We start from the raw sequence: 14,814 nt of genomic DNA, 5'->3' as shown, positions 1-14,814 counted from the left end.
AGTTCCTAGACCCTGCCCTGGCCAGCCCAGTGTCCATAGCTGCAAAACCATCCATACACAACCCACTCAGTGATCACCCACCTGTGAGACACTCTGGACTCAGCAACTGTTTCTAAACGAAAGTAAGTCACTATTTTCAGGAAAATATTCATATCCCTTGTCCTTTTCAGAATTACAAATTCAGTCTTCCCTACTGCTCCAGTAAGGGTAGAGGAAGGGGAAGGGCGAAGTGTTACCCACTTTCATTAGGGTAAGGTAAGGGATGGGAAACATGGCCCATCACCACAAACTTCACAAGAGACAGAAGGGCTCTCAGGAGCAGGTGACATTTATTCCTCACCAAGAGACCTAAGAGAAAGATTTCTCTCTACCACTAACCATAAGGACTAAACATCCTCCAAAACTCTGAGACAACAGAGGTGAATTCTGGTTATATTATGCCAGAGTAACTCATCCCACCCTATAGCTATACATAGTGCAGGATAGTTTGAGAGTAAAGAGATAGTTTGAGGCAAGTTCTGGACTTTAAGGGGTTTTCTCATTTTGGAAAGGCCTGAAAATTTTTAGAGTAAAGGTTTTGTACTTTTTATAGAAAAATAAAGTTTTTTAAGTACAGGACATCTGAGCAAGATCAAGTAAAGGACCCCAAGATAAAACTGAGAAGGCCACTGTCAGGATCCCTACAAGGAACTGGTCATCTTTTAGAAGCCAAGAGAGGAAATCAGTATGAGCTGAACTATACCTCTTCCTTTCCCTACACACAAGTCCCAGGATACCCGAAACCCATGCCCCCAGTGCAGTACACAGAGAATGCTAATGTTTCTCTATTAGAAGGAACATTTATTGAGGAGGATCAATATTCTCAGTTGTACTAAAGAAAAATTGTTCTCATCAGAAGATGTGTTATCATGAAATCTGCAAGTTTTTTCAAGGACTGGATGAGTTCTATGGGGAAATTTTTTCTCCCTGGAAGTGCTGGAGAAGCAATTTCGGTTTGAATAGAAGAGTCAAATCTCTGAACACAGTGCCTTTATCAGGGGTGAGGGTGGCCGAAGGGACTTGGCATTCTTGGTGCATGCAGGTGGGGCTTGGATGGAGTACAGGCTCCCTGGACGACAGGGAAGAGGGTTGAGTCTGGCATAATACCTGGTCTTCAAAGGCCACAACTTTCTGGGGATGTCTGATCCTGTCTCTGTTCTGTCTGACACTTGTAAGACAACTCCGGTCAGCAGAAACAGCTTCTTAGTTAGAGGACTTGGTACTTGCCCATTCCTCTTGCTGTGAGTTAGAGAGATCCCCACAGTTGTAAGGATGTCCCTGGTCAGATTCTCCCTGGGTCTGAAGTTCCTTCTTGTGCTGACTTAACTCCGAGGCCTCAGATTCGAACCTATGTGCCAGTTTCTCCTCTAGGATCTTCCCAATGGCTGTCATGAGCTCCTGAGCTTCAGGAGGCCCATAATTCACAAAGACAGCTGCACTTTCAACTGAGTCTTGATGCTGCACAGAGGTTGACATGAATTTGGCTTTTTGCTGGGGACTTTCCTGGTCTTTGATTTTTCTCTTACAATCAATCCACTGAAAAAAATGCCTCATCTTTTTTTTGAAGTAACTTTCAGGAGGAAGCTGTTCATTCTGTGACAGAGATGGGGAAGTGTCCTTTATTTCTTGGTTCTCAACAGGGTGGCTCTTCTTTCTGGCTTTAGATGTCCCTATTCCTGAATCCTTACTTCTGTATTCCCCTGCTTTGGAGCCCAGAGGTCTCACTGTCTTATCTGGGCACTTCCATAAGACGTGCTTAGAGGGATCCTGCCACTGCTCTGTGCTGACCCCGCTGTCCTCCAGGTAGACATGCAGCACCTGGGAAGGCACTGTGTCCCCACTGGAGATACCCTGGGCATGAGTCAGTGAAGGCTTGGAAGGCAAGCTGTCTGAAGTCAGGGGCATGTCCATGAGACAGCGTTGAGCCAGGTTATGTTTCTCACTCTCCAGTTTAAAATTTAACTCACTAAAAAGCTGTTTGTGCAGGTCTGATACTTTAGAGTCTTGAGGAACAAACATTTTTGGTGAGGGAAATTGAGTGGTCAGAGTAGTTTCTACTTTATTTGTATTGACATTTGCCATTTGGGAGCTTTCCAACTTGATGGTTGTCAAGATGTCCCAAGATCGTGATTTAAGAGCACACAGCTTCTTGGCCTTGAATGTCTCACTGGGCATGTTGGACATGAAAGAATGTTCTAAATTCTTCTCCCACATCTTTTGGCGCTCAATCATTTCCACTCTATCACTGGAGTTCACATTCTCATCCCTTGGCTCATGTCTACCCCCAACTTGCCTTATGGGCACCTCTGAAGTGCATCTGTTGTCTCGTACAGTCTCCCTCTGACTCACTTTGTCTTTGTCTCTGTGTGTGAGGAGCTGAAAAGTCTGTCTGCCACGCTCAATTGTCTGGATGTTTCCTGCAAGCTTCTGGTCAATATCAGAGTGTGATGGTTGCAGAGTCCTCTGTCCTTCATTGCCCACAGATGAGATAACAGGGTGAGGACGATCCAGCATGGTGACTGAATTTGTAGTTCTTACCTTGCTTCCCTGAGAAGTTTTAGAGCTTCCTTCAAGGAGCTTGGAAACCTCACCTTTGGAATCCACCCCAGAAATATGGATGGTTGAGGAGGGAAAGTCAAACTGGGGGAGAGACCATGTTTTGGTTTCTCTCAACATATAGAATTTTATGGATTCAAGAACCTTGAGAGGCAGTCCCCACTTCTGACTCACACGAAACCTTAAAATATGGGCTTCGAGTACTTTTCGGGTATTGGGATCAAGAAAAGAAAGCTCTAGAGTGCTAATCTGGCTGTAGACCTTATCTACCATTGTGTTTTTTGAATTTGTGTCTTCCATATTGGTCTGGGAACTCCCGGAAAGAGGCCATGTACTGTTGTCAGCCAGCCATGAACGACACACACCTATAGGAATCCTACCCGCAGTGATCTGCCAAGACTTCGTGCTCACATGTAATCTAAGAATGGTTTTTATTTGATTCCAGTCTGTGTCCTTCCTTGAGACATTTAATAATTCACTCCCCAGGTGATTCCTTGAGTGACACACACAGTTACTTTTTGTCTCCAAGGCAGCCCTCAGATTGTGTACTAGGTAGCATTCTGAGACCCTTTGTGGGCTGTCTTCTGGGCCCTTCTCTAAAATATACCCAAGATTCTTCCTCATGTCGTTCCTTAGCTGAAACTGTGTTGGAACCCTCTCATGAAAACTTCCTGGGAGACCTAACTGAATTTTCCCTACATTGTTTCTACTCTGGCCCTGAAGCTCAGAGAGTTGTAAGTGAACATGTGTGCCTTTCTGCTGAGGTACTTCTGTTAATTTACACTGAGCCTCCATCAATGCTGTTGACTCTAGATTCCTACAGGCTTGGAGATACCAGCGAGGAATTAGTCTCCTTGGAACATGGAGCTCCAGTTTCTCCTGGGGTTCTCCTGGGATAATATGAAAATGGCCAGGAAGGATGGAGACTGGTACATAGGTGTGGGGCGACCGGCTGACTAATGGGAGGTTGGGAGCTCGAGGACAAGTGGCTTCTTGAGATTTTTGGAGCACAGGAACTAAACCACAGAAACTTCCCGGTTGTTTCTGCAATACATGCCGTTCCAGGTGTTGATTTTCAGTTGCAATGTGAAAGTCTGACTCATTCTGGAATCTATGGAAAGACACGCCACAGTCCCTAACCTGGGATGGGGAAGACGGTAGGACTGGGAGTCGGGATTGAAGGTGGACCTGGGGCCAGACCTGACTGAAAATTAGGGGCTGGGATTGGGGCATAGTTTGAGGCAAGGGTTGCGGATGTACACTGGGGAGGGGGAGGGGGTGAGAATGAAGAAATGGCAAAGATTCTTGATCCTGCATTTTGACTGCAGAAGTATTACAGATTCTGTTGAATAAGATGAAATGAGGCTCTAGTGGGGAACCACGACTAGAAACCAGGAGAGTAGCCACTAGGGACTCACTGTGCAAGGAGGGAAGACCCCAGAAGAGCTGGTGATATTTCTGTGGCAAATTTTCCCCCAAAGTCTTGACATATGGGAGCTGCTGACAAATGTGCAGCTGCTCTGATTTGCTTTCAGTATTCCAGCCAGCTTGGGGGGCTGTACTATCCTGTGTGTCAGGCGAATGCAGTGAATTCTCTGAAGATGTCTGTTGGTACTCAGACCACATTTCTTTTGAGAATGATGCCTCTTCCTCCTCTTTCTTCTCTAAATGCTGGAAGGCCATTTTCTTTTTTATTTGTCTCTCCAAGAGTTCCTGGATATTAAGGCCAAGGAAAGAATGGCTCATTGCCTCCATGTGCTTGGTAATAGAGTCTCCCCAGAGACAGGTCTCTGGTATATGAAAGGAAACAGGCTCACGCCGAAAATCAGAGTGTGATAATGTGGGGAGAAACACGGTGTTGGCATGAGCCTGCCACCAGGAGAAGTCTGAAGTCGACAGACTTGAATGATCAGTGCCTCTGATTGTTGGAACACAAGCGGACAACCCAGCAGGGTTATCTGGAGATGATTTCTCCAAAACAGGTTTCAGTAAGATGGCAAACGATTTAGACTGAGTGACAGTTAAAGTGCAGTCTGGCTGTGGTGAAACAGGCAGGGTTGGTGGTGCATGATGACAAACAAATGAATCAGGGGGATTCACTGCCTGGGACAGAACTGGTAAGGGGTTGATATCTTGGGAAAAGGTGGGATCGAGAGAGAAGATGGTATTTAGAGGCATCGTGCCCTCTGCTGGGACAACAGGATCTGCTGTCTGAGTGTCATGTGCTAGGAGAGGGGGAAACGCAAGGGGTTGGGGTGAGGAATAGTCCACTGGGAATTCAGAATCCAAAGAAGGAAAAGGCCCTGGTGCCAGAGAGTGACCTAGTGGTGAGGGTGAAAAAAAGTCAACTAAGGGGGTCATTGGGTTAGGTGAGAGACTAGAGGGGGCCAGTGGGGAAGGTTCAGACAGGGAGGCTGATGCTAGGTCTCCTAGAGGGACTACTGAGAAGGCAGGGGACAGAGTAAATGATGACTCAGTCACAGGAGATGTAGAAACCAAAGGGGATGCAGAGGAAGTAGCATCTTCCAGGGCCTCCGGGTGCAGCAGCCAGTTGACCTCAGCAGTTGCATTATTACACACCTCACAGAAGGGGTCTGGACATAACAGTTGACGAAAGCGGGTGGTATCATCATGCCGGCCCAGGGGGCTGCAGGAGACAGGAAGTACAAAGCTTCAGCCAGGACCAGAACAAACATGAAACCCTGGCAGTTCTGGCAATAATATGGCTGCCCAGTGTATACTATCCTTTCACATTCTTTTACTTCCTTAATCTCACAGTGTATCTTCTATCCCTTTCTCCAAGGCTTTCCCATTCTGAATCTGAGGATTTTCTCTCCCATGTCAATCCCAGGCTTCACTGAGGCTCTAGAAATTCAAATACTCCATTAAAAAGAGGGATACAGGAAACAAGGTAATGTTTAGTCACCTTTGAAGAAGAGAGAGCACCTTCCTTTCCTCCTCTACTTCGCTCTGGCAAGCTCTTGAACCTAAGAAACCAGGAGTGTGATGAAAAAGAGACCTTATAGGAGGCTGAGTAGAATGTCCTTTAGTGGTACCCTTGGTGGATTGGACTTGGAGAGCCCCAAGAATTAGGATATAGGATCACATGGTCAATGATAATAATAACAAGGCTCAAACATGTATGTTGCTTTATCATTCACAAAGGGCTTTTATATGTGTTATCCCATGTGATATTCAGAACCACCCTTTGAGAAACATAGCTCAATGGTTATTTACCTCAAAGAAGAATCTGATCATCCAGGAAGTCAAAGGACTTTTACAAAGTCAGGACACAGAAGTTCTGACTCTCAACATCTCACATGGCCACCTGCTGCGAAACACCCATTGCCCAGGTCCATCACTGCTTCAAGCCCAGCGATGGGCAGAGCAGGGAATCTGAGAAGTGTCTCAGGCTCTAACTGCCTTCCCATGAGCCTCTACTCTGAGAGCTCTGGTTTCTGACAGGGACTGTATCTAGCAAGTGACGTCCTCAGAGATCATGGACCTGGGGCCTCATGGAAAGGACAGGAAGGGTCACCCTTGGAGAGATCAGGTGGAATAGGCAGAACTTTACCTTTCGATGTTCCACCTTTCCTTCTCCTCTTGGCTCTGCCCTGACGCTGAGAACAAAAAGAAAAGAATGAGGGGCTGAGACTCATTTCTCTCTCCTCTCTGGGAGACTCAGATATTCATTACCCATGGTTAATATGATTCTCTACTTTAATTAATAGAACTTTGTGTTCTATCCTTTGACCAATTTTAAAGGTTTAAAATGTTTCAGTTTTTCCTTCCTTGAAAAACTCAAAAGAATTTTGTCTGTAAGGCCCACACTTGATATTCTCAGTCAGAAGTCATCTGCTCAAGGAGGGCAGAGAATCTGAGGCCAACAGTCACATCCGTATCCCTCAGATAGGACCCTGTATCCTGGAGCCCGGCCTCTGGACTCTGCTCAGAGGCTCAGCACTGCTGCCCTGATCAGCCCAACACAAAGGAAGGCTTGGTGGAGAGATTCCTGACATGGGAATGTGACTCATGATCAAGTGCTGGGGAACTCTGTTCTCTTGCAAAGATCCCAAACTCTAACTAACCCAGGGCCAGGAACTTACTGTTTGGGATTTTACCCTGGTATCCTCTGAAACACTCAGATGGTGTGTGAGCTTCAAATGGAAGCCTTAGTCCTCCTGAACCCCTAGCCCTGCCTGGTCTATTTCCCTAGAAGGATGGTGTTCTGTCCTATCCTTGGACTTCCCGACTCAGGTATCTCTCTGACCCGAACAAACTCATTGAGAAATATTAGAAAAGGAATAAGAAAATAAAGATTCATCCTTTGAGGGGCAACTTCTGCTTCCAGCTCCAACATTTAAAGAGCCTGGGAGTCATCCCTGCAGTCTTGAGAAGAAGCAAAAAGCTGAACAAATTGAAAATCAGACTTTTCTTGGAGCATTAGAGGATTGAGGCTGCAGAGCAAACCACTCTCCAAAATCTTCAGAGAGGATAAATGCAGAGAATTGTAGTTGAAGTCACCTTACCTGGAGCAGAAGCCACTGAAGCCAAAACTGGTAGGAACACTTAAAATGACACTTCAACAAGTTGCTAGAGGATGCATGTGGGCTAGCACGAGAGTGAGAAACTCCTAGAGTCACTGTATTAGGGGGACCTCCACATATTCATGGGTTTTACCTACAGGAACCCCGCTAGATTCTCAAAGTAAAGAGCCATGAAAAATGCTTATGTTTCTGGTGGGGGAGCGTAGGAATGGGAAAAAAGGTAACAATTCTGAAAGCATTTTGAAATATCCCCTGAATGTTATCCATAACAGGAGCTTACTCAGCAGAGGAAAAGACTACCAGAGTCTTATCCCACGTGGGAGAAGGGAAATTATCCAACTCCAGCTCCCTCTAGCCTTCCTGTCTCTTTTAAAGAGTGAAAAGAAAGAAAGAGAGAAAACAATTAGAAATGCTCGTGAACATCAAAACCCAGGGACACAGGCCTGCTAAAAGGCATTTAATAATATTCCCTTCCCCGGCCGCTTACTATCACACATCAACAGGGCTCCAGTATGATAATAGAGGATCATAGCTGAGAGAACTGCAAGGCATAGGCTCTATATGAAGAGGAGATTTAGGGAAACCTAAAGACACCAGGGGAGATTAAAACAAGGACACTACAGGAAGTTGAATTCTCTGACCTACAGCTACATATTAAACACAACCCAACACCTAGACAGATTAACAGAAACCTTCACACTAAAGGTCTCTTTACTGCAATTCCTATTACCCAGTACATCATGTCTGGCTTTCAACAACAACAACAAAATGCAAGGTAAGATAAAAGACAAGAAAAAGCAGTCTAAATAGATAAAGCAAGGATCAGATCCACATTTAGATATGACACAGATTTTTGAATTATGACACATGGAATCCGAAATAACCTTATATGCTAAGGGCTCTAATGGAGAAAGTAGAAACATGCAAGAACAGATTAACAATAAACAGAGGAAAGGGGAACCCTAAGAAAGAATCAAAAGGAAATGTTAGAGACCAAAAACACTAACAGAAATGAAGAATGCTTTTAATTGGCTCATCTGTAGATTGCCTATGGCCAAGGAAGGAATAAGTCAGTTTGAATATATGTCAATAGAAACTTTACAAACTGAAATGTGAAAAGAAAAAGAATTAAAAAAAATTTAAACCCAGAATATCCAAGAATTGTGAGACAGTTTCAAAATATGTGACATACATGTAATTGAAATACCAAAAAGAAAAGAACAGAGCAGAAGAAATATTTGAAGAAATAATGGCCTAAGATTTTCCAAAATTAATGATAGATTAACCATAGATTGTGGAAGCTCAGAGAACACCAAGCAGTATAAATACTAAGGAAGTCTATACCTGGACATATTTTATTAAAGCTGTAGGAACCTGAAAGATAAACTCTTAAAAGAATCCAGAGGAAAATAAACATCCTACCACTAGAGGAACAAGGATAAGAATTATGGGCTTGTCATAAGCCATGCAAACAAGAAGAGAATAGAGTGAAATATTTAAACTGTTGAAAGGAAAAAAAAAAACAAAACACCATCCTAGAACTTTATATCTAGTGAAATTATCCTTCAAAAGTGAAGAAGAAATAAAAACTTTCTTAGACAAACCAGAGAATTCATCAGCAGCAGACCTGCCCTGAAATAAAAGTTAAAAGGAGTTCTTCAGGGAGAAGGAAAATGATAACTTGGATCTACGTACAAAGAGGGGAGAGAAGGAATAGATGAAGGTAAAATGAAACTTTTATTTTTTATTCTCAATTGATCTAATAATATTAATGATGATGTATTGGGTGATTACAATATATGGATAAGTTAAATGAATGACATCAATGTTACAAGGGACAGCGGGTGGAATTGAGAACTCTGTTACAAGGTACCTGCACTACCTATGAAGTGGTATAGTGTTATAGGAAAGTGGACTTAGATTAGTCATAAAAGGATATTACAAATTCTGGGGCAACCACTAAAATATTTTTTAAAGAAGACAACAATATGCTAAGAGAAGAGAGAGCATGGAATCATATAAAGTGCTTGTTTAAAACCAGAAAAGGCAGAAAAAGAGGGGAGGGGGAAAAGTTGTCTATAAATGCTCACTTTAAATATAAAGATACAGATAGGTTAAAAGTAAAGGGAAAGAGAAAACTGTACCATGCTAACACTAGCAAAAGAGCACAAGAGGAACTATATTAATTTTACACAAAGTAGACTTAAGAACACGGAAAATTATCAGGGATGAAGTAGGGCATTACATAACAACAAAAGGGTTAATTCTCCAAGAAGACGCAACAATTCTTAACATGTATACTGTCTAACAACAGAGTGTCAAAATACGTAAAGCAAAAACTGGCCCAACTGCAAAGAGAAATAGATGAATCCACTGTTACTTTTGGAGACTTCAACACTCCTCTATCAGAAATGGACAGATTCAGCAGACAGAAAATCAGTAAGGATATAACCTGAACAGCACCATCAATCAACTTGATCTAATTAGCATTTATAGAATACTTCATTCAACAATAGAATACAAATTGTTCCCAAGTACACATGGAACATTGACCAAAACAGACCACATTCTGGGCCACAAAACACACCTTAACACATAAAATAGAAATCATAAAGTACGTTTTCAGACCATAATGGAATTAAACTAGAGATCAATTACAAAAGGATAGCTGGAAATGCCAAAATGTTTGAAGAATAAACAGCATGCTACTAACACATGGGTCAAGGTAGAAATCTCAAGAGAAAAAAATATTTTAAACTAAATGACAATTAGAATGCAACTTGTCAAAATTTGTGAGACACAGCAAAAGCAGTACTTAGAAAGAAACTGATAGGATTGAATGCATCAATTTGAAAAGAAATACTTAATACCTTTGAGGGGCTTCGGTTTACTGACCTGATTGACATCTCGCTGTTTCCAAAATACTGGGAAACATGAATTCCTCTTTAGGTAGCACAGTGAAAGAAGAAGGAACCCCACCCCACACACAAAGGCAAGGATGGGAAAACCTAGGAAGTTGAGCAGGAACTCAGCCATGGTGTAATAAGGCTTCTCAGAAAGAAGATGGTCTGAATCATCAGAAGTGCATTGCTGCATCAGGCATCTGGGCATTGAGAGTGCACATTCTAGACTAGAGTTCTAGGCCCACATCACAGAGGTTTAGCATAGACTCCAAAGGTTCTTGAGGGTGGGGGAGGGGACAACACAGGAGAGATGAACCCACAACCCTTCCCCCACCACCTAGTCCACCACATCTGTCCATCCCTCCAGGGCCCTTTAGATACCTGTAGCTTACCTTCCACCTCCATACATTCCCTAGACCCAGACCATATATTACCTTAGTGAAATTTTCTATTTATTCCATCTGTTACCCAGATATTACCTGAGACTCTTTTACTGCTTGGTGATCTCTCTTTGGACCCCACATAAGCTTTAAAAGTCTGCTATGCCCAGGGATTTACACCTCAAGATCCACTCTGCCCTCAACTACAGCTTCTTCTCAAACATAATGTTTTTACCTGTGTGAAGTCAGAAATATACCCAGCAGCAGCCCCACACCGTCCCACATCTCCTAGAAAGAATCCACATTACCAAAAAGCATGAGAATGCAGAGTAGCCTGTACCAGTGAACAGGAAGCATGACAAAAAGGGAAATTGGCATGGCACACCCATGAACCCACGGCAAGCAACTTAAAAATCTTAGTACTTCTTTTTCCCCAAAAATCCCACTTAGGCTGTTCAGCTCCCAAGGGTCCTCAGATCTAGCCCCCTTCACCCATAGTGTCTCAACCCACTGCTCCTCCTTTCTTCTGCCAAATCCTGTCTCTCCCCACAACATTTAACATTTTTCCTTTATTGTACAGGACACAACCTGCAGGACCAAACTCATCTTGATTTAGGGAGTAGGTTTCTCTTTGGAATAACTTCTAATGAGCAGTTACATTTAGAGACAGCTTTTGGCTTTTTTGAATCACAGGTACGGTTACTTCTTCCATGAAAAGTTTTATGATTTTTTTCCCCATCTATTTGCTAACTTTTCACCAAAATTCTTTTTGGCATGACTATACCTTTTTAAACAATAGTCATTTTTGTTGTTACATTTGGTGTATATGTATTGACTTTATTTCCCTACGCTAGCTAGTCATTTAATAGTTGTAACCCTTATAGCTTCATTATTTAGATTATGAATGCTGAAATTAAGCCCTGTGTCATTTCCTTGCTTTGCATGCCTGCATTCTCTTGCTGATTCCAATGAATCAGTCTTGACCCAGACATCCCCATTCTTTCCCTCGCATATGAGGAAGCTTTACCAGTAATGACAGCTCTTTCTCTGCCTGTCTTCTGCATCCACAGCTCCACCATTTTTGCTACCCAAAAGAAAAGCCCACCCCATCTCACATACCCTCCTCCCTTGCCTGCAGGAGGTGTGTCTGTTCAGAAAAATCCCTCTACATATCTTTATATCTCTGGTATTGTTTTTGTTGTTGTTGTTGTTAATAGAAAGTCTAGTCCTGACTGTCCCTAAGGTTCTTATGTTTCACAACTGTAAAACCATCCTTTAAACTCTGAGCAAGATAAGCTCCACCAAAAATTTTTCCAGGTGAGTAGGGGTTATAAAAATGACACATCAAATATACTCTTCAAAAAATGGCCTTGTTATAAAAAAGACTGAGAAACACTGATCCAGATTAAAGGAGACGAAAGACACGTGTCAACTAAATGCAATATGTGATTCTACACTGAATCCTGTAATGGAGGTTTTTTTAAAAAGCCACAAAGGACATTACTCAATAAATTGACAAAAATGGAATATGAATGGGATATTAATTAAAAGTTTTATGCCATTGTTAAATTTACTGAAGAGGATAAATTACTATATGTAAGAAAATCTTGTTCTTAAATACACAATGAAATATTCAAGGAGAAGGTGCATGATACAGGAAATGTATTCTCAGATGTTCAGGAATGTATGCATATTTTTCATATATATGTGTATGTGTGTTTATTCATATAGAGAGGAAAGGGAGGCAGGGACTGAAGGAGACAGAAACAGACATAAAGAGACAGGAGAGAGATTGCAAATGGGTCAAAATGTCAATAGGTAAGTCTGGATAAAGGGTAGATGGCTTTACCAACCATGCAACTTTTCCACAAGTTTACTTTCAAATGAATACATTTTAAAAAATACATTGACTGCTGTTCTGAATTGTACATAACCTTTGAGATTTCTGGCTTTGATTCCTGCAGCTGCCACCACCACCATATCCAGACCCCAGAAGGGTTTAATGCCAACTGTAAAATTTATCTCAGGTTCTGTCCCAGGCAAGGAATCTGGGATCCTCTGCACATTTCAACAGTTTTACAGAATGCTGGAGAATAGCAACTACCACCTAAAAAATAAAAAAGGTCTTTAAAACTTATTCACAATATGAAAAAGGACCCCCAATTTGTTTTCTTATCTGGTGCCACCACATCATTCACCTTCTGGGGTTTTGTGGTGTGAATTGGTTTTCCAGCGCTTTGTCTGCTCTGCTTGTCAGCGACCACTCCTTCACCAGACTTCCATCTTCCAAAAATGTGTTGACATCTTTTGTTGTATCCTCTCTCCTTCTTGTTATCTTGAAGAGCTTACTCTTTTTAAATTCCTTGTTTTAACAGCTTTATTGAAATATAGATCACATACCATACAATTCACCCATTTAAAATAATTCTAGGATTTTTAGTATATTCACAGACATGTGCTTCACCAGAGTCAATTTTTAAAACATTTTCCTGACTTCAAAAAGAAACCCCGTAAACTTTAGCTATTATCCCCCTCATCCCCCTGGCCTAAGCAACTACTAATCCACTTTCTGTCTTCTCTAGGGCTCCCTATTCTGGACATTTCGTATGAATGGAATCATACATGGTCATTTGTAACTGGCTTCTTTAACTTAGCATAATGTTTTCAAGGTTCATCCATGTTGTAGCATTTATCAGTGCCAAAAATATTATACTGTATGGCTATATCGTATTTTATTTACCCACTCATCAGCTGATGGATATTTGGGTTGTTTCCACCTTTTAACTGTTATGAATAATACCACTATGAACATTTGTTTACAAATTTTTGTGTGGACTTATGTTTTCATTTCTCTTGCATGTATGTACCTAGGAGTGGAATTGCTGGGTCATAATGGCAACTCTATGTTTAACATTTTGAGATACTGCCAGACTGTTTCCCAAAACAGCTGCTCCATTTTTCATTCCCATGAGCAATGTAGCAGGGTTCCAGTTTCTTCAAATTCTCACCACCACTTGCTTTACTCTGACTTTTTGATTCTGGCCTTCCTTGTGTGTGTGAAGTGTTATCTTAGCAGCTTTGATTTGCATTTCCCTAGTACACCTCTTCACGTCCCCCACCCTGGGCCCCATTCCACCTTTTGTCTCTCCCAGGGCCTCCAGAGAATCTGCCTTCTGCAACCATAAGCGTCAGATAACGTAGGATCAACGTCCTAACTCTGGATAAGAAGATGAAAGTAGGGAGAGAAGGCTATAGTGGTCATCTATTTTTTGGTGGTTGTTGTCATTTTAACAGCCAGCATCCATAAGTCTGTCTGGAAGAACTACCTCAAGTGCTCTCTAGGACATTCACACTATTTTTGAGTCGCAGACAGTACAAGTGGAGTTGCCTTCCGTCTAGACCTCAATTATAAGGATGGGTATGTGTGCAGCTTTGGTCAAAAAAAAAAAAAAAAAAAAAAGCAGGCCCATGGTGAGCCCTCAAAAATCTGTAACCCTAGTGCATAGTCTAGGACTCACCTCTGGTTCACGAGCTGCAGGTATTCTGGGGGAGGTCTACCATGTCTCCACCAAGGATATTAATATCAAAGGTGGCCCTCCATCCTGATAGGTGAACTGTACACAAGATCTCGTATACTGCCATCAAACATAGATAGAAGGAAAGCACCAAGTTCACATTCCCCAAAGAGGGGGATGCCATGCTTGATGACATCCCTGGATATATTGTTTTAGCACTCAAGGATACCCCCGTTCCTTTTTGGTATAAGGCATGGGTGTGGTGTGCAGTGTTCCGATCAGCCTCAAGGACATGATCAGGCTGAGGAATAGGGGAGCAGCACAGGGTCCCAATATGGGAATGATGAGGCATAAACCTTTGTTCCATCAGGAAGGACGTTCTTTCCTTCACCTTTTTCTTACTATCCCACTCACTTTAAGGCATCTTTTCCTTACTCTCAGCTTTATGACAGATTCTTAAGCAGCTTCTATGCTGTTCCTAGACCTTACCACAACCAGCCCAGGACCCAGTACAGCAATAACCCCTGCCCAAACAGTGCCATTCAGAGTTCAGCCACCTGTAGGAGCCTCTGGTCACTGGGTTCTAAATAATGATTAAGCTGTTGTTTCTTCAGCTTTATTTTCAGAAAGTATTATACCTGTCTTAACCCTCTTCAGATACAGAAGACCTGTCATCCCTACTTCTCTAAAGGATATAAAACATTCAATGAGGGGGAGTGCAGACTGCTACGCATTTTCATTAAGGCTGAGTTAAGAGGCAGGAGAGGAAGCCTGTCTCCTCAAGCTTCATCAGGGAGGAAATGGGCTTTTAGGGCACATGATACCTATTTCTCAACAACAGCTCCAGGGCACTGGTCACCTTTTAGCCAAAGTC

General features: G+C 42.4%; 1 protein-coding gene across 1 annotated transcript; it reads right to left on the bottom strand.

Moving 5' to 3' along the window:
• Positions 1–840: 840 nt before the first annotated feature.
• LOC123616229 (spermatogenesis-associated protein 31D3-like) lies at positions 841–14,798 on the bottom strand. Its single transcript, XM_074361759.1, has 3 exons — positions 6,170–14,798; positions 5,522–5,582; positions 841–5,242 (listed from the first exon to the last, which is right to left on the bottom strand). The coding sequence occupies exons 1-3, from the start codon at positions 6,252–6,254 to the stop codon at positions 1,243–1,245; spliced, it is 4,146 nt and encodes a 1,381-aa protein (XP_074217860.1). The 5' UTR covers positions 6,255–14,798; the 3' UTR covers positions 841–1,242.
• Positions 14,799–14,814: the final 16 nt, after the last annotated feature.

The sequence above is a fragment of the Camelus bactrianus genome, chromosome 4, assembly GCF_048773025.1.
Source record: "Camelus bactrianus isolate YW-2024 breed Bactrian camel chromosome 4, ASM4877302v1, whole genome shotgun sequence".
Taxonomy (NCBI): Eukaryota; Metazoa; Chordata; class Mammalia; order Artiodactyla; family Camelidae; genus Camelus; species Camelus bactrianus.
This window is presented reverse-complemented; position numbering and strand designations above follow the sequence as displayed.